Consider the following 19,295-nt stretch of genomic DNA (forward strand, 5'->3'; position numbering starts at 1 on the left):
CCATTGGCCTGAGGGAGCTTGTGAAGCTTTCGAACAATTAAAGAAGGCGTTTCTCCAAGATACCTGTTTACGGCACCCGGATCCAACACGGCCATTTTTTGTCGAGGTCGATGCCTCTAACATCGCTGTGGGAGCGGTCCTCTCGCAAGTCTCTAACTCCGGACATCTCCTACCCTGCTCCTATTTTTCCAAGAAATTCTCATCAGCCGAGTGCAATTATGGCATTGGGGATAAGGAGTTGCTGGCGGTCAAACTTGCACTGGAGGAGTGGAGGCAGTGGTTGGAGGGCTCCCTTCATCCGGTTACAATTTATACTGATCACAAGAACCTGGAGTTTCTTAACCAGGCCCAACGTCTTAATCCTCGACAAGCACGTTGGTCCCTTTTCTTTAACCGTTTCAATTTCATACTGAAGTACCGGCCCGCCTTGAAGAATGTACGGGCTGACGCGCTCTCCCGTTATGAAATGCAGGAGGAGAAGGAAGACCTCCCACAACACATTATTGATCCCGCTAAGATCCAGTTAGCCAGTACCACAGTTTCCACCCTAGGACGAGTGGTGGTTTCCCACAAAGACCGCAGAAGGGTCTTAGCCTGGGCCCACGACTCTCTTTCCGGGGGTCACGCCGGCAGGGAAAGGACGCTCGATCTGCTTAGCCGATATTACTGGTGGCCTCGAATGCGACAAGATGTCCGAGTATATGTCGACTCATGTCCAGTATGTGCCCGACAAAAACCGCCTAGTGGTCGGCCCTGGGGGCTCCTGCAGCCGCTGCCTATTCCCGTGGAACCCTGGTTCCACATAGCCACGGACTTTGTAGTGGATCTGCCCCCCTCGGAAGGTAATACGGTGATTTGGGTAACCGTAGACCGGTTTTCTAAAATGATCCGCCTGGTACCTTTGCCTAAGCTGCCCTCTGCACCTGAACTCGCACTTCTGTTTACTCTCCACGTCTTCCGGGCTCATGGACTACCACAGAGTATCGTATCGGATCGAGGGCCCCAGTTTACGGCTCGTTTTTGGCGTGCCCTTTGCAGGAAATTTGGGGTCCAATTAAATTTGTCCACGGCCTTTCACCCCCAGACTAATGGCCAGACAGAGCGCACGAACCGCACTCTTAAAACTTTCCTCCGCAGTTTCATCTCCGAAAAGGGAAACAACAGGGTTTCTCTCCTGCCTTGGGCAGAGTTCGCCTACAACAATCATACCCATGCTGCCACAGGACAAACCCCTTTCCAGATCGTCTATGGACGTCACCCAAGACCGCCTTTGCCGCTTCCTATTTCTATTCCATCACCTGCTGCCTTAACCACAGCACGTCAAGTGCATCATCTCTGGAAGAGGATTCAACTCAAACTGACTACGGCAGCAAGAAAGTCCCAGCAGTATACCAACCGTCATCGACGACCAGCGCCAGTTTTTCTGCCAGGTACCAAGGTGTGGTTAAGCACTCGGAATCTCCAGCTACCTAACCGCTCTTGTAAGTTGGCCCCTCGATACTGCGGGCCTTTTCAAGTTGCAGAGCGTATTGGTACAGTATCCTACAGACTTCGTCTTCCGTCATCACTTCGCATCCATAACGTGTTCCACGTATCTTTGCTGAAACCGGTGGTACTGTCCCGGTACCACCATCCTTCCACTGATGCACTATCATCTCCTACGTCTACGGAGACTACGTATCAGGTACGAGAAGTCTTGGACGTTCGCTTCCATGCCCGTCGCTGGGAATACCTGCTGGCATGGGAGGGGTGCGGTTCTGAGGAGGACTCTTGGGAACCAGCTCGGAACATCTTGGACAAATCATTGCTAACTCAGTTTCATCTGGACCATCCCGGGAAGCCTGGCCCTCGGCGGAGGGGGCGTAAGAGGGGGGGTACTGTTGCGGTCTCGGTCGCCACCGTGGCGTCCGAGGCCTTACCTCCTCTTCGGGTCCCGGAGAGCTGCCGCGTTCCGCGGACTCGGGACCTCAGCCGCTGCTTCCTCCCGCGGTCCGCGGACTCGGGACCTCAGCCGCTGCTTCCTCCTGCCGCTCCGACCCCCCGCGGCCCTACTGGGCCTTCAGACGCCATGCGCCAGCTCCCTCACTGCTGCCGGCGTTCTCTCGCGGCTAGCCCCGCCCCCAGGCGCGCGCGCGCGGCTGATCTCCGTTTTTAAGGGGACCAGCGCGGGAAAACTCGGCTCCTCCCGTTTCTGACGTCAGACGCTGCAGGGCTATTTAAGCCCTGCAGTTCCTAGCCTTCCTTGCCTTGCAACGAGGTTCACTACTACTGGTAGCTCTGAGTTGCGTTCCTGGATTGCCTGTTTCCTGCCTGACTCCGCTTTGCCTGACTCCGCTTTGCCTGATTCAGCTTGCCTGTCTCCTGCTTTGACCTCGGATAGCTTGACCACGCTTGTCTTCAGCCTGCCTTGACTCCGGTCCGTGACTTCGACTCCTGTTGTCTTCAGCCTGCCTTGACTCCGGTCCGTGACTGCGATTCCTGCTTCTCTTCAGCCTGCCTTGACTCCGGTCCGTGACTTCGACTCCTGTTGTCTTCAGCCTGCCTTGACCCCGGTTCGTGACCCCGACTGCTGCTTGCTCGCCGCCTGCCCAGACTCCAGTCCGGATTCCACTCCTGGGTTTCTTTGTTCTCGCCTAAGTCCCAGCGGCCCGGGTCCCTACGGGCTCCTCCTGGGGGGACCTCAGACTTCCAGGGCGAAGACTCCTAAGTCCTAGCAACCCGGGCTCCCACAGCTCCTCTGGAGGAGTCACGGGTTTCCAGGTGAAGCTCCAATTGCCCAGTGGGAGTTCTGCCTACCGACTGTTCCTTCGGGTCGGTCGGCCTAAGGATCCACATCCGGATTTTCTCCATCTCAACAGCAGTGTTTGGAGTCGTTGCTCAGAAGTGTTTTATGCCTTCTCTCTGGGAGGGCTTTAAGAGTTTTCTGCAAGTCCTGAAGAACACTGGGTGGGTAGGAGGCGCTCAAGACTTAGAGGTTGGTATTGAGGGATCTTCTTGAGTATGGTTAGAGGTTTCATAAAACCTCAGCCAGTCCGGTGCATCAGCAGTAGGCTGGTCGGGTGAAACGCGGCCTGCTAGACTGGGAATGGGACCCTCCTCAGTCAGGTGGCCGCAGTTTGGAATTCCTCCACACTCACTCACAGGCCACAGAGATATGGAGGGGGCTCATCGTTTGGGCCTTAAGAAATGAGGCAATGCTATTTGCCACCAGATTAGTTTATTTAGTCCGTTCACCATCTTGAAACAAGCTACCCGAGTTTGAAATAACAAAACTGTAAAATACAAGCAACCAAGGGCACACACAAATCTCGGCTACTTCTGTTTTGGCAGAATGCCAGCAGATCACCCTTCTTGGCATGAAAGAAAGTTGGCCAGTGTGCCTGTTTCAAGGTGTGCAAGGTGTCAGAAACCCGGGGAAGCTCCGCAAATCGGAGGCCAGGGAGCAGCAGCTGGCAGCTTCTTTGCCTGCTTGCGTTGTGAGATGCTGATTTACCTAGGAGGATCTGGACTCCTGGCAGCACTCGGCTAGCGCAGTGCCTCCAGTCTGCAGCAGCTTTGCTCTCTGTGGCCTCTGGATTCCTTCCATTAACCTAACCCTTAAAAAAATAAATGCATCCTCAGAAATGAAATGCTTTCCTGGATTTGGAAACAGAAGACAGGCATTGAAAGATGGCTCTTCAGCTTTAATTGAATGCACTTCTCTATGTCGCGAGCTTGCGGGGTGGTCTTGGCTTTGGAGGCGAGTGCCTGCTGCTGGCACAGCACCCAAATGTGCAGCTGAGCGAAGCACAGTAGTTGCTTGGCTGCTTGGGCAGCTCTCATCCTTGCCTTGTAATAATTCTGATTTCCGGGGATGAACGCTTACTACAGGTGAATTGCACGGGCTCCTAGTCTCACGGCACTTAACTCCTCTGTGCCCCGCTATCTTGAGGTGTCTGTCTCTCTGTCTTCTTTCCGCCACCTTCCCTCCCTATAGTCCTTTCGGGAGCACCCCGCCCCCAGAAGAACAAAAAATAGTGGCCGTTTTGCTGCTTCTTGCTAGAGAAAGCTTTTTCCAGCTCTTTTTCCAGTCAGCAGGGAGCTGCACTTTGTAAGAGTGCATTAGGGGGCTTGCGAGAGAAACACAGGAGCGAGGAGGGGAAAAGCAGAGAATGATTGCCAGTCTACCTCGCGCTCTGTAAATGGTGCTATATGCTTCCATCAGGACTCCTCCTAGTCTCTATGCGCTGTATTTGGGTTTTCCTTTCTTAAGGATTTAGAGTTTTATTTCCTGCTTGTGTCCGGTGAATTTCTTCCTTGTATAAGGCTTGCTCTAGTTCTCTTGCTTTGTGAGCCGTTGCCCCTTCTTAGCCTGGGGTTATGTAATGGGGCACTGGTAGTCCCCCCATCCACCCTTAACAGCTGGCTAGTAACATAGTAAATGATGGCAGATAAAGACCCAGAGGGGTCCGCCCAGTCAGCCCAGCAAAATGTTTAGGGTTAAAACTGCTGCTTCTTGCCGAAATGTTACACTCTGGCTACCACGGGACCCGTTCCTTCATTTCCATCCTCTCTCTCATGCCCCTTTGAACTCAGTTACTGTTCTTGTCTTCACCGCCTCTTCCAGGAGGGCATTCCAGGCATCCGCCATGCTTTCTGTGAAGAAACACTTCCTGATTGGGTCCTGAGTCTAGCTCCTTGGAGTTTCATAGTTCTACAGCTTCTTCTCCACTGGAAGAAATTAGATTCCTGTGTACTATTTAATATCTTTCAAGAATTTAGAAGTCTGTATCCTATCTCCCCTGTCTCTCCTCTCCTCTCGCCACACCATTGTAGTTGCCTTTCTCTGGACTGCTTCTGTCCTGTCTCTATCCTTTTTGAGATATGGGCTCCAGAACTGAACCCAGTACTCCAGGCGAGGCCTCACCAAGGACCTTACCACCTCCTTTTTCCTACTGGTTATGCCTCTCTCGATGCAGACCAGCATCCTTCTGGCTTTAGTTACCACCTTGTCACATTGGTTTGCTACCTTTTGATCATCGGACACTAGCACCCCAAGTCTTTCTCCCAGTCTGTGCACAGCAGTCTCTCGCACGGGGGCACTTTGGATGACTGCACCCCAAACGCATGACTCCGCACGTTTTGGCATGGTTCCTAGCTGCCAAACCTTTGATCACTCCTTGAGTTTCCTACTCAATCTGGGAGTGCTTGGCAGTGGCATTTCCCATATGGCTGTCACACCCAAGGGGATTGTCCCCAGTTCATCTTAGGTAAATGTCATGCTTATAAGGAACATCTCTGTTCCATTTCCAGTTTCTGTCTCCCAGTGTCACAGCCATGGGGAGTATCCTTAGTCCATCCCAAGTAGCCCTCTGCTGTTACATCCATGGGGAGCATTTCCAATGTGTCCCCATGCAGTTCTCTGCTGTCACATCCACAGGGAGCATCCCCAATGGGTTTCCAGCAGCTGTCACACCCATAAGGGGCATCAGCAATGTGTCTCACTCAGCTCTATCTTCCACCATATCCAGGGGGGAATGTTCCCAATAAGACCTAGGCATCTCTTTGCTGTCACACCCAGTGGGAGTATCCCTAGTTCATAGCAGGCAGCTCTTTTTGCTGTCACACCCAGCTCTCTCAGCTGACACATTAGGGGAATTGACACCAATCATTCAGACAGCTCCCTCTGCTGTCATACCCATGGGGAGTGTCCTTTATTAGTCCTAGGCCTCTCTCTGCTGTCACACTTGGGGTGGGGGAACATTTCAAATCAGTCCCAGGCAGCTCTTTTTGCTGTCATACCCAGCTCTCTCAGCTGTCACATCAGGGGAAGTGACACCAATTAGTGTCAGGCAGCTCCCTCTGCTGTCACACCCAGGGGGAGAGTCCCCTATCCATCCTAGGCATCTCTCTGCTGTCACACTTGGGGGGGGGGGGGGTTGTTTCCAATCAGTCTCAGGCAGCTCCCTCTGCTGTCACACCCAGGGGGAGAGTCCCCTATCCATCCTAAGCATCTCTCTGCTGTCACACTCGGGGGGGGGGGGTAGTTTCCAATCAGTTCCAGGCAGCTCCCTCTGCTGTCACACCCAGGGGGAATGTTTTCACTCTGTTCCAGGCAGCTATCTCTGCTTCCACAGTAGCAAGAAGTGTCCCTAATTGATCTCCGGCAAGCATGCCCTTAGTCTAGTGAGCTCTAGCTTAGTGCTTTCTGTGAACAGATGGAGATTAAAATTCAGTAGGAAACGGAAAGTAGGATCCGGTAAATGAATCTGACAGTGAAGGAGAGAGAAAAGTATTCTGTAGCGAGGATATGGTCCAAGGATTGGGGGGGAAGGAGGGAACAGATGAAAAGGAAGCTCTGTTAATAGGAATTTGTGCCCAGATAGAGAGGGAGGGAGAAAGCAAGTGGAGAATGAGGAAACAGGGAGAAAGGGGATGGGGAAAGGATGGAGGGAGAAGGGCAGAAAAGTAACGCTGGCAATGGCACTGGAAGGAGAGAGGCCCTGCGCTTCCCCCCCCCCCCCCCTTGCCTTTCTGTATCACTGCTTCCATCCGTGCTTTCTCGCCACTGTCGCTCGCTGGTAACTGCCGCATCAGCCACAGGAGGAGAGAAGCCATGAAACATGCAGCAAGAGGGAAATGGTGAGAGGATGAGAAGGAGGGAGATAAAAAAAAAAAAAAAAGACGGTCTCCCTGCTGTCAGTCACAGTATCTGGAGATCACAGATCCAGTAACATTCAAGTGGGGGGGGGGGGGGGGCAGTAAATAAGGGGAATTTAAGCTTTTTCAGTGTTCCCCTGAAATTTACCTTATTTATTGACCCCCCCCCCCAGTAAAATAGGAGTTGACGGCAGAAAAAGACTGCCGGGACTGCCGAGTTATTTCTGGCCTCGCTGAGAAGGATGTAACCCAACTTTCAGCCAGAGAGCATGATTGCTTGTAAGATATTATTCCTTATCCAGTACAGTTGTTTCTTCAATTGTCTTTTTTTCCTTAGTGCTCCACTGTCTTGGGTAGATGAGCATGTCCTATTTAGTTCACACCCAGTATCCCTCCCTTCCCATATCTAACCACAAGGCTGTTGTCCCAACATTTGGCCTGCTGGGTCCCCTGCGTTACCCACCAGACGGACTCAGTTATGTGACCACCTGTGTTTCCATTAAGTCTTCTAGTTGTTACTGTACTTATAAGCTGCTGGACAGACCCAGCCACTAGTTTAATTCTATATCTGATGCTTGTCTCCCTAAACAAGTTTTGGTACCTCCCAGTATACCCATGTTCTTCTCGTCTCCATCTCTTTGAATACCCATTTTGTTCCAATACTCTTGGGATGATATCTGATTAGCTAATCCTAGCTCAGTGGGGGAAAAAACTATTATCCAAGTCTTTCCTAATTCATTATTACACACATGGCTCTCTAGCACACAATGGTAAGGCATGAGCTAAATCCAAATAAATATATACATAAATAAAACATGGTTGTTAGCCTCTAGGTGAGTCATAATGAGAAGCAGAGAAGATGTAATTTTCCCCCTTTACATTAAGGTTGATAGCAATTTAATTTATTTAAAAAAATGTCTTCTCTCTCACCTGTTGTAGATAGGCAACAACCGTATACACATAATAACGAAAATATAAATTACGTCGTTTGTTTGTTTGCACATATTTGTAACCACAAAGCTCAAAACAAGTTACGGCCAAGTTCAGATCTGCAATAGCATTGAAAAATAACAACTTACTTACACAGCACTGATGTTGATAAACCAAACAATAATAAATCATAAAGCATACCAAACCTTGTAACACACACATAATAAAAATGTGGAGCACAGCCGAAAATTGTAGAAGGCCACTCACTTTGCCCTTGACTGGCATAGATCTTACAGAAGTGACTCAAATGCCTGAGAGAAAAATAAAGACCTAAGTTGTTTTCTGCATCTGCAAAGTGAGGACTTGTCTTTTAATTTTTCTGGCAAAGAGGGTCCAGCTACAGTGAACATCCTTGAACACGACTCACCAAGCCTTACCAATCTAACAGATGGAACATCTGAGAGGAAATGACAAGAGGATCTTAAAATCCTAATGGGTCTATAAATTTTTAAAACCCAAATTAAAACACATTGGAGCATCACCATTAAGAGCTTTAAAAATGAACATCAAGAATTTAAAACTTGATCTGCCACTGAATAGGCAGCCAAAGTAACTGGAATAGGATAGGAGAAATATGATCACTAATATGAATTTCCAGTTATAAAATGGCCCTGCCGCATTTTGGATGGTTTGTAAAGCCTTAACCAATACCATTGGCAGCCCTGAGTATAAAGAATTACAGCAATCAAGTGCAGAAGTAACAAGAGCCTGCAGGACTGTTCTAACATCAAAATCCGATAGATAAGGCTTCAAGTACATAACTTAAAAAGCGCATTCTTCACAACCGACCTGATTTGAGGTCTCAGTGATAATGCAGAATCAATCAAAACACCTACATTTTGAACTTGTAAGGACGCAGGAATAATGACATCATCAAACTTCACAGATGATGGAGAATGATTAGGTAAAAATCTCACAAATTATGTTCTGTGGTTTTGTTTTTGTTTTTTTAATGTTTCAATCTCTTTTATTAAATAACACACCAAACAAGTATATGGCCAAGTGATTTTTTTGTCATCCATTGCTTAATAGCTGACTAACACTTGACTACATGTGAAAGAACATCCTCAATAGATGTTTCAGCTGGTACATAAAACTGTATACACAAAAGAAAATCCTACTAAAAAGAAGGGAAAAAAATCATCTACAAAACACACCTTCCTGTGATATTCATGCAGTATTTATGTATAAAGATGAAGGACCCTCATACAATGAACCACTCTGCTGTTAATTGTACCAGCGGGTGATCATTATCATCAGCTCGTGGTAAAATAACTTATTTGTATTCTTTTGAACTTTTAAAAAATGATTTCTCAAATATGCATATAAAAGTGATAACTGGCATAAGTGAAAAGACCTCTGTAGCAACCCTGGCATGAGTCCATGTTTCGATCTCTGCATCGGCTCCCTCCACACAGTTTGTAAAATACGAGCATAAATTTCCACAGGCCCACTTCCGCTTGCAAATAGTGTACCATGGACAGTTCTGAAAGTTGGGCTGCCTGTGTGGGTAATATCTGTAGGGAGAATGATGTGCATAATTTTGGAAATACGATCTGCTTGCGTTACCTGATCCTGTCCAAAACATGCCACCCTGAACTCGAGTGCACAGCTGCGGAGCACCATTTGAACTTTTAGCTGAATTGAGGAGGGGTGGTTTTCGAATTGCCTGTTTACCTGGTTAAATCACTATTACCCATGCAAATGACTTTTGACCATTGCCCACCCAGTGTCCTAAGATCACAGACAAGTTCCTAGCTCGCTCCCACTCTGTGTCTTAAAGTCACAGACAATACCGGACCCTCTCTCCCACTTCTAATGTTCTGAGATCACAGACATTTCCTGACCGATTCTCCCATTCCCAGCGTCTAGAGATCACCGACAGGGCCTGACTGTCTGCCCCCTGTCCTCAGCACCTGCTGTAGTAATTGCTATCGGCTGAAATTGCAGTTGCCTGGGAGGGAATGGGAGTCTGCTGCCTGGGGATAGTGCTGACTGGAGAGGAGAGGGAGCTGGGACCATGCCAAGGAGAATCATGTCTTCCCTGCATTGTCAGGCGTCCGGCTCTATGTTCATGAGAAGTTGATGCACCCAGCTGCTGTCTGCTCGACCTTGCTTGGCAAGACTTCAAGCTTTCCCATTCACTAGATAGTATTACCTTAGCGTGTGTGTGTGTGTGTGTGTGCGTGCGTATCTATCTAACTATCTATCTATGTGTGTATCTATATATCTATATCTATTTATATCTATCTATATATATAGATAGATATAAATAAAAAAAAACTGGAGGTTGAAGCCAGTTCATTCTGGAGCTTTGATGACTTTTTTTGAGAGTGAAAGAGGAGTCAGGCTTCCAAAGCATCACAGAGTGGGTGGAGGCAATGTGCCATGTGGTCAAGGCCTGAAAGCCGTAGGCATGCAGATGATTCACACTGGTTGCTGTCCTGCCGTGGCTTGGCACGATTTCCTCTGCTAACACTCTGAAGTTGGGCTGTGTATTCAAGGGCCGGCTTAAAGTCCTTGGGCAGGAAAGCCTGCAGGTCATTTGTGATCACCCGTTTTTGCTGGAGTCTTGTCCAGGTGTGCAGTTTCGCTTTGACGCTTGCCACCGGTACACGGTAGGCACGGTCCTCTGCACTTGCAGGTAGATTTTTTTTGCTGGAAAGGTTTGAAACGCAAAGGTTTGAATGCAATCTTTGGACGCAGAGATATGAAAATGCAATCTGCTTGTGTGCCCCCCACCCCCTTCCCCTGACCTAAACACTTCCCCAGGGAAGGCTTCTTCCCAGTGTGGCTAAAACTGTGCACGTTGTGGATCAGCACGCGTACTTTTAGCCGCAATGAAGGAGGATCATTTTTCAGATAGATTAATGTGGACAAAGTGCTTTTTATTTGCGTACATCGTTCTGCAAACTGCCCTCTAATTTCCTGTAACTTCTGGATGGGAGGGACTAAGGGGGAAATGTGCCAGCAAAAGCTTATATAACAAGTGCTGGGGACTGTTGGCCTGACAATGTCACATGCCAAGGAGAATCACGTCTTCCCTGCATTGTCAGGAGTCCGGCTCTATGTTCATGAGCAGTCGATGCACCCAGCTGCTGTCTGCTGGACCTTGCTTAGCAAGCTTCCCATTCACTAGATAGTATTACCTTGGTGTGTGTATGTGTGTGTGTGTGTGTGGAGGGGGGGGTGGGGGTCACATTGAGAGAATCAGACAGAAATCCTGCAGCGCTTTTTACTAGTACTGTTTTCTTCTGCAAAGTTATTGTCTCTTCCAGAAGCTGCAGGAAATTTGAATCTTTGGGCAACAAAAAAATCTTTTGTTTAAAAAAAACAAACAAACTTGTGTGAGCAAAAGAACTCGCGGGGCTTTTGATGATCCTTCCTGTCAGTCTTATTAACTCCCCGAGACCACAAGATTTCAGTCTGCTTGATGGGCTCGTGATTCTCATCCCTGTGCCATCTGCTCCCGGAGTCTTCCTTCTCTCTGGTGAGCTTTGGCTCTGCTCTTTGCACTGTTCTGTGTGACCATAATATTATTGGGGGGGGGGAGGGGGCAGTTAGAGGTGCATTAGAAACAGTAGACCTACGTGCGTAGGGAAGGAGTTAAATGCTTGGGAGCGTGCATCTGCTGATGGCGATGAAATCATGGTTTCAGTTGATGAAGTGTAAAAGTTCTGCCTCGTTTCTGATGCAGTGAGAATGAGGCATTGGGAGGTGAAAATGAATCAAGTCTATCTGTGTGAACAGCATGGTGGGGTTTGGGGTGTGGGGGGGTGCCCACTGCAGGAGAGCATCACATAATGTCTGTGCGTGCTGGCTCACCATCCCTTCCTGCTTAGCAAGAGATTCCCCCCCCCCCCCCACCCACATAGGAAAGACAATTTTCAAAGGGATTCCTGTGGGTAACAAGAAGTTCCCCCTCCCCCATAAATCGCCTCTCTGAAAACGGGCAAATGGGTGCACATTGTTCCACAACCCCGTCTACTTTTACCCATATTGTAGTGAAGCCATTCCCGGGCTGGGGGTAGCTCGTGGTGAGAACTACGTGCATAGGTTTGGATGGGAAAAATTTATCCATGGGCAAAGCAAGGGCAAATTTCTGAGAGCACTTCTGCCTTGGGTAGTTTTCAAAGTAAAAGTTCACCTGCACTTTTACTTTGAAAATGAGTGCAAAGACCGCAGATGAAAAGTATCACAAACTGTACAGCTATGTGGGGAGTGTAAAATTTGCTCCCCCTTTACAGGATCTGTGGCCCTCCCACAGCCACTCCCTGACACTACTGAAGCCTGGATAAATCCCTCTCAGAAATATTACAGGAGCTCATGGTGGATGGGAGAGGGGCAGCAGCTCCTTACAGTGGTGATTCATGGAGCGGTGGTATCAGTGAGTGATGGTAGGAAGGGCACCAGATCCTGTAATGTTCCTTTCAGAGATGACTCAGAGATCGGTGGTATGACAAGGTTGATAGGAGAGGGGCAGCTGATCCTGTAATGTTCCTTAAAGAGGTGATCCAGGGGCCGGGTGGTATCACAGAGTGGATGACAGAGGGGCAGCTGATCCTGTAATGTTCCTTAAAGAGGTGATCCAGGGGCCGGGTGGTATCACAGAGTGGATGACAGAGGGGCAGCTGATCCTGTAATGTTCCTTAAAGAGGTGATCCAGGGGCCGGGTGGTATCACAGAGTGGATGACAGAGGGGCAGCTGATCCTGTAATGGTCCTTAAAGAGGTGATCCAAGGGCCGGGTGGTATCAGAGTGGATGATAGAGGGGCAGCTGATCCTGTAATGTTCCTTAAAGAGGTGATCCAGGGGCCGGGTGGTATCACAGAGTGGATGACAGAGGGGCAGCTGATCCTGTAATGTTCCTTAAAGAGGTGATCCAGGGGCCGGGTGGTATCAGAGTGGATGATAGAGGGGCAGCTGATCCTGTAATGTTCCTTAAAGAGGTGATCCAGGGGCCGGGTGGTATCACAGAGTGGATGACAGAGGGGCAGCTGATCCTGTAATGTTCCTTAAAGAGGTGATCCAAGGGCCGGGTGGTATCAGAGTGGATGATAGAGGGGCAGCTGATCCTGTAATGTTCCTTAAAGAGGTGATCCAAGGGCCGGGTGGTATCAGAGTGGATGATAGAGGGGCAGCTGATCTTGTAATGTTCCTTAAAGAGGTGATCCAAGGGCCGGGTGGTATCAGAGTGGATGATAGAGGGGCAGCTGATCCTGTAATGTTCCTTAAAGAGGTGATCCAAGGGCCGGGTGGTATCACAGAGTGGATGATAGAGGGGCAGCTGATCCTGTAATGTTCCTTAAAGAGGTGATCCAGGGGCCGGGGTGGTATCACAGAGTGGATGACAGAGGGGCAGCTGATCCTGTAATGTTCCTTAAAGAGGTGATCCAGGGGCCGGGTGGTATCACAGAGTGGATGACAGAGGGGCAGCTGATCCTGTAATGTTCCTTAAAGAGGTGATCCAAGGGCCGGGTGGTATCACAGAGTGGATGACAGAGGGGCAGCTGATCCTGTAATGTTCCTTAAAGAGGTGATCCAGGGGCCGGGTGGTATCACAGAGTGGATGACAGAGGGGCAGCTGATCCTGTAATGTTCCTTAAAGAGGTGATCCAAGGGCCGGGTGGTATCACAGAGTGGATGATAGAGGGGCAGCTGATCCTGTAATGTTCCTTACAGACTAATTCAGGGATCATGGTATCATGGACTGGATGGGAGAGGGGGTAGCTATTCTTTTAGTGTTCCTTACAGGGGTGATCCAGGGATTGGTGTCGCGTTTACTCTGTGAGCAGGTGACTAACTGTGAAACATTATAGCTGTTCTGAAGTTAGCTCTCTAGCTCCGGGGAGTCTTTAATTGTAAGCTTGTTTTGGGACCCCTAGGGGCCGGATAAATTCCTATTGGGGCCATTTACTAGCTAATGTTCATCTCTGTGTCAAAAATAACTGGTGATGTTACACGCTGCTTGTGAAAAACAGTGATGTCACTGCCTTCTGCTGCTGCTGCTCTGAAATATTAGCACAGAGAACAGAGGCCAGATAACCCTTGAACAGTCGTGGCTTGACCGTGCATGGATCTCAGTCCCTGTCAGCATGTTAAAGGTCCAGTAAAGCTGCAGAAATCCTCACCCTCCTCTCTGGTTTGCTCTCTCTCAGATCTTGCTGGCTCACTTTTTCTTGTCTCTGCTTTCATCTCCTCTGATCTAAGCTCCTGTATCTCTTCTCTTCTTTGAGTCCTCTGCCCATCTTCTTGTCTGCAGGCCCACAACTAGTTAAACTGGTCACAGCTCATGAGGTTGGTATGGCAGGTTTTACTGCGGGTGTTCTTGGTGCACAGAAGAAGTTGGCATGGTCCTTGTTAGGGAGGTGGTGGTGGTGGGGGAGGGGGGGCAGGTGTCGGACACCCGCCTCCACGTTTCTTTTTTTTTTTTTTTTAGGAATTTGATGCTCCACATGAGAGCTCTCTGGAGGCTGAGGGATTGCAGAGCTAGCGTAAAATATAATAAATCAGCTTCCATTCAATTTTTCAGCTTGTTCAAGAGCGTCTCTTAAAGGGACAGAGAAATATTGCACTAGCCGTGCATAGACAGGGAGCATTCTTTCATCCCTGCACCTGTGGACGTGGATTGGCAGGGGGAGTGTAGTGCTACAGACTCGGTGCCGAGGAGAAATTCAACCCATCATCTAATGCTGCAGGGAGATGAGCAGCACCGAGAGGAATGTGACGTTTCATACTCACCCAGACAGCAGATTACAATGAAATCGAGTTCTCATTCTTTTCAGTTGGGTATGACGACTATGAATGGGTTTGCTTCATAGCAAACTGTGTTCTGGAATATAACTGAAGCAGTCCCTGTGGGAGGAAAAAAATTCGTTGCTTATCTGTTGATCTAATAACCGAATGAAATACCGTACTATACATGGAAGAAAGTTCCAGAACTCAGGGCCTGACTTATCAAAAACTATTGCTGTAGGACGCAGAAGAAGCCCTTTTATAAGTGAGACCCGTCGGGTGTTAATAAAAAAAAATCTAAATGCTGCTCTGTATAACCCATTGTAAAGTGAATTCCACCATTCGTCTTCCCAGCATAAGGGCAGAGACCCATTCTTGTGGTCAGCACCCGAGGCTGTTGGCAAATGTCTGACCGCAGGCTCGCCCCATTTTTCGGCACTGCAGTGTAGTGTTGGTTGCAGGGGGCTGGGGGCCCACTCTGCAGATGACAGCCTGGACCTGTTCCTCTCCCTTAAGGCATGGCACAGTGCGAGTGTTGTGGTCGCTGCTGTGGGGAGTGGAGGAAGCCTCTCTCTCACCCGGGGCACTGAGATCCACTGCGGTGTTCTCTCAATGCCCGGTGACCCGCAGGGGTGGTACCGGCACTGCTCTTCAAGCACATAGCTGGCACAGGCCGAGGTCAACTCCTGGTGTAGACGAAACCTCAGTCCATTCTGTTTGTGGTTTTTTCCCCAGGTGCCCACAGCTCGAGGGAGGAGCCCCAGTTCGTGACGGCCCGTGCTGGAGACAGTGTCATCCTGGGATGCGACGTGATCCATCCGATTACGGGGCAGCCGCCTCCCTACGTGGTGGAGTGGTTCAAGTACGGAGTTCCCATCCCCATTTTCATCAAGTTTGGATTTTATCCGCCACATGTGGACCCAGAATATGCAGGTGAGAGTCTGAAAAAGCTGGGTGTTCTTATTCTTGTTCTCCTACTAATGATTCTCAACTCTGTGTTCTCTCCCTACCAGACGTGGGTGGTGTCCTTGCCTCTTGTATTCTGGGCTTCCCCCACATATTTCTATTCATGGTGTGAGAAGATCCCCCCCCCTGGGTGCAAAAGGAAATGGAGTCTCCCAGCTCATTTACCACAGGGCATCATCCCCAGTGAATTTGAGGACTCAGTTTGGAGTTTATTGAACCACATTTAAGCTTTGCACCCTTGGCCTGCTTTTTTTCAAACCTTTTCTGAGGAATTTTTTTTTGGGAGGGGGCGGGTAACAAATCTGGTGCCAGTGAAAGTTGCTAACTTGACAACCCAAGCAATGAAAGGTGGTCTACAGGTCACCCCAGCACTGACAGGCACAGGACACGTCCTTCCTCGCCACCGCCCTCTGACCCAGGTCAACCTGGACAGGCTGATCCAGTTCTGATTTTGCCCCATGGACTTGCAGCTTCCTCGACAAATTGGAGTTACTGCTCCATGAATGTAATGGGAGAAAATCAGGACAGGATTCGTTTGTCAATGTTGACCTGGGTCAGGTGGCCACCCTACTACTGCCAATATGCAAGAGTGGCTCAGCCTCTATGCCAGCCAAGCCCTGGACTATGCTGGTCATGATTGTGGTACTAAAGATGGGAACAGAACACAGGGAGAGGATCTTAGGCCTGAAGTGCACGGGACATTGTAAAACGTCTTGGGCATATACTTCCACCACCTGTTCCCTAAGCTCCATTCGGGGTCTCTTGATCTCTGGCTCTTTGCGTCTCATTTCTCTTGCCTGTTCTTTGCTTGCAAAGGTGGAAATGCTCTCTCCCCCGCCCCCCCCCCCCTCCATGTCCATGTAACTTGGGGACAGAAGGTGAGAAAGGGGCTATAGGAGTGCAGTCAGTGTGCTGCTGTGACAGCTGGTGATAGGATTCTGTCCGGACCACTAGGCGTCAGGTCTGCAGGGAGCTGGGAGCTGGCAGACGGGCTGCGCTGGGGGGTAAATGTCCTGCTTATGTGCCCACCCAGGCAGGGCCAAACTGTGGCAGCAGCTTCAGTGCAGAGCCTGAAGGGAGCCGACCTGCTTCGGTTCACAGCAGAATATGGATGCTGTGCCAGATACCCCCTCCCCCCTTGCAACCACTGGAGGGAGCAGGCAGGAAGGGGGGAGACTGGCGATGGAGAAAACAATTTCCTAACTATTTTACTGGGGTAACTAGGCAGTTACCTGGGTAAGATGGGCAGCACGACTGGGGGTGGGGGGGGGGAATGAAGATTACCTCCCATCCACTACATCATCTGCACACATTTTCTGTGACAATATACACACACTCAGAGGGGAATTTTGAAAAGGATTTACAGTGCATGCTTAAAACTGGGCTTTATCCATGTAAATGCACTTTATGCATGTAAGTGGGCTTTTGAAAATTGCTACAAGTATGTTACATTTACACATGTAACTCCTTTGAAAATGACCTCCCATAGTTTTTAAAATGCAAAAGTATGGGCGCAAGTCCAAACCTCTCCCCAGCTCTACCCCCAGGAACACCCCCGCTGAGTCTGGGTAAACTTACACATGACAATGACATACATGTGCAAGTTTACCTACATATCAGGCAGGCAAGTTGGTTAAAGTTCATTTCTGCTCCTAAAACACTGTTTTACCTGAAAATGACGCTCTCAGAGGCTAATTTTGAAAGTACCCGTAGGGGTGGGCAAGCCAATTTTCAAAAGAAAGCTCCTCGTGGAGTTTCTCTTGGAGATCCTTTACCCCATGCATGTAGCAGATGAAAAAAAGAAATTCATGCGCATGGCTGATGTGGACTGGCCTAACCCCCACCTGTGGCACAGCTGCTTTTCCCCACATGGGGAATAGGCAGTTTTCAAAGGGCTGTTTTCCACCTGGGGAAGCTCCTGTTTAGCTGCGGAAATCCCTTTGAAAATTGCCCCTCGTAGAGATCAGATAACCTGGGCCATTTTGCTTTATTTCCTGTCTTAATTTCTGTTTTCGTCCCTTGCTTCCAGTCTCTCCCCCCACCCCCTTCTCCCTTGCGTGACTCAGAGGTTTTGCTTCAGAGATTCTGAGCCTTTCGCCTCCAGGTGACCTGGCTGAAGTCCAGTTCTGACTGACGGTGGTGGTTACCCATTCCCACCTGAAAGCGGGCGCCCATGTGGAATGTGTCCACGTCAGTATGAAACCTCCCCCTCCCCCAACATTACAATTAGCATTTTTATCACTCACTGAGGCGTTCAAATGGATCCGAACCAATCTCCCATTCCATTTTGTTGGGTCCCAGATAACTGCTGAAATACATTCAGTGCCTCCTGTTTGTTACTTGCTGTCCTTAATTAAGTCATGGAAAGCTAATGCGTAATTACATCTGTGTGTAACATTTGTTGGCCCAGTCACATCTTCCCCCAAGCATCCAATTGCAGTCTTGCTGAGAGAGAATGAGAAGCTCTGGGTGGGGGGCTTGGCTTGCATCTCCCGTGCCCCTGGGCGCGCGCACACACACAGACACAGACAGACACACACACAGAGACACAGAGACACAGACACACACACACCTGAACTTTGTGCTTTCTGTAAATAATAGAAACAAAGAAGTGAAACTCCCGTCCAGTGAAAGACTCCAAATCCCTAAACCATCTGGGAGCAGGGGCTGGGGGAGAGGGGGAGGAGACCCCTATGAAGATCGGAAAGGGGTCCCCCTTCCAGATATGTAGCAACAGCTGGGAAAGGGCCACACAGCAGTTTGTTGCTCACTGTTATTATTTTAAAGGTTATTTGTTGATTTTGTGGACGTACCCCGCTTCAGTCTCTTTACAGAGTGCGGGTAAGAAATCCTTTTAAACAAACTTTTTGCAGGCAGTTACTCCCATCCACCTCATTCCCACCAACCTCTCTCTCAACCCCCTCCCGCTCCCGCCATCCACACAAGTCCCAACCAGCCTTTCTCAAACTCTCCCATTCCCAACAGTCTGTCTCTCAGCCCCCACCTCACCCCCACTACTCTCTCCCATCCTTGTCCTCACTAGACTTTCTCAACCCTCCCCCTCATCCCCACCAGTTTCACTTCCAAATTCCCTCTCTTATCCCCACCAGTATCTTTCTCTTAACTGTCCACCTCAACCCCACCCATCTTTCTCTCTCTCTCTCTCTCTCTCTCTCACAACCCGCCACTTCATCCCCAAAATGTCTCTCTTATCCTACTTTGAACGTTATACTCTTTCTCAGTGACTTCACTCCAGCACCTGGCAGTGCCTCGCCTCCTTGAAACTGGCAGGTGAGTTATTTCAGGGCCTTCTGGGCCGGGATAGGCTGGCTCTCCTCCTGGCAGTAGGTTCGGGCTTGGCTGCTTGCGGTCATCGGCCTGGTAGGTTGTGGTCAGGCAGCGCTCCTCACAATGGTGCTGCTTCTGTGGTGCCCAGGGCCAGATTTCAGTGCCCATAGGCAGAGGACCAGAGAAGAGGGTGGCCCCCCCCCTCCCCAGGAATCAGAGAGAGAGAGAGTGTGTGTGTGTGTGTGTGTGTGTGTGTGGGGGGGGGGGGGTTCTGAACCCTGGTTTTTGGGTGCCTTCAGAATTTGGCATGAAGCAGTGCCAGTCTATTCTGAGGTTCTAGATGTGGGAGCGGGGGAGGGGGGCGAGTACCCTCTGGCCCTGCTGCTCTTAGGGAGGGGAGGGAGTGGACTACCCGGACTCAGTTGTCTGTGGAACGATGGGATTGGGCTGAGAAAGTTAGAAAATGTTTGGAAAACCTGCTCTGCCTAATGACAAATCTGGTCCTGGGTGGAGGAAAGACATGAGGGGGAAGGAAAGAGGCCAAATGATGGGAGGAAGTGTAAAGCAGAAAATTGGGACATTGCCTCAGGGAATTTGGAGCTCCATTCTACCCAGGAAGCTGAAAGTAATACTGCAATTCTTATCTAACTGTGATGAATGGATTCCCCTCCTGCCTG

General features: G+C 49.5%; 1 protein-coding gene across 1 annotated transcript in view; it reads left to right on the forward strand.

Moving 5' to 3' along the window:
- IGSF9B (immunoglobulin superfamily member 9B) overlaps positions 1–19,295 on the forward strand; it is a 186,379-nt gene that overhangs the window by 37,818 nt on the left and 129,266 nt on the right. Inside the window, exon 2 of the mRNA XM_029573724.1 lies at positions 15,100–15,297. Coding sequence (XP_029429584.1) covers positions 15,100–15,297 — 198 coding nt within the window. The remainder of the gene's footprint in view (positions 1–15,099; positions 15,298–19,295) is intronic.

This window comes from Rhinatrema bivittatum, chromosome 12 (genome assembly GCF_901001135.1).
Source record: "Rhinatrema bivittatum chromosome 12, aRhiBiv1.1, whole genome shotgun sequence".
NCBI lineage: Eukaryota > Metazoa > Chordata > Amphibia > Gymnophiona > Rhinatrematidae > Rhinatrema > Rhinatrema bivittatum.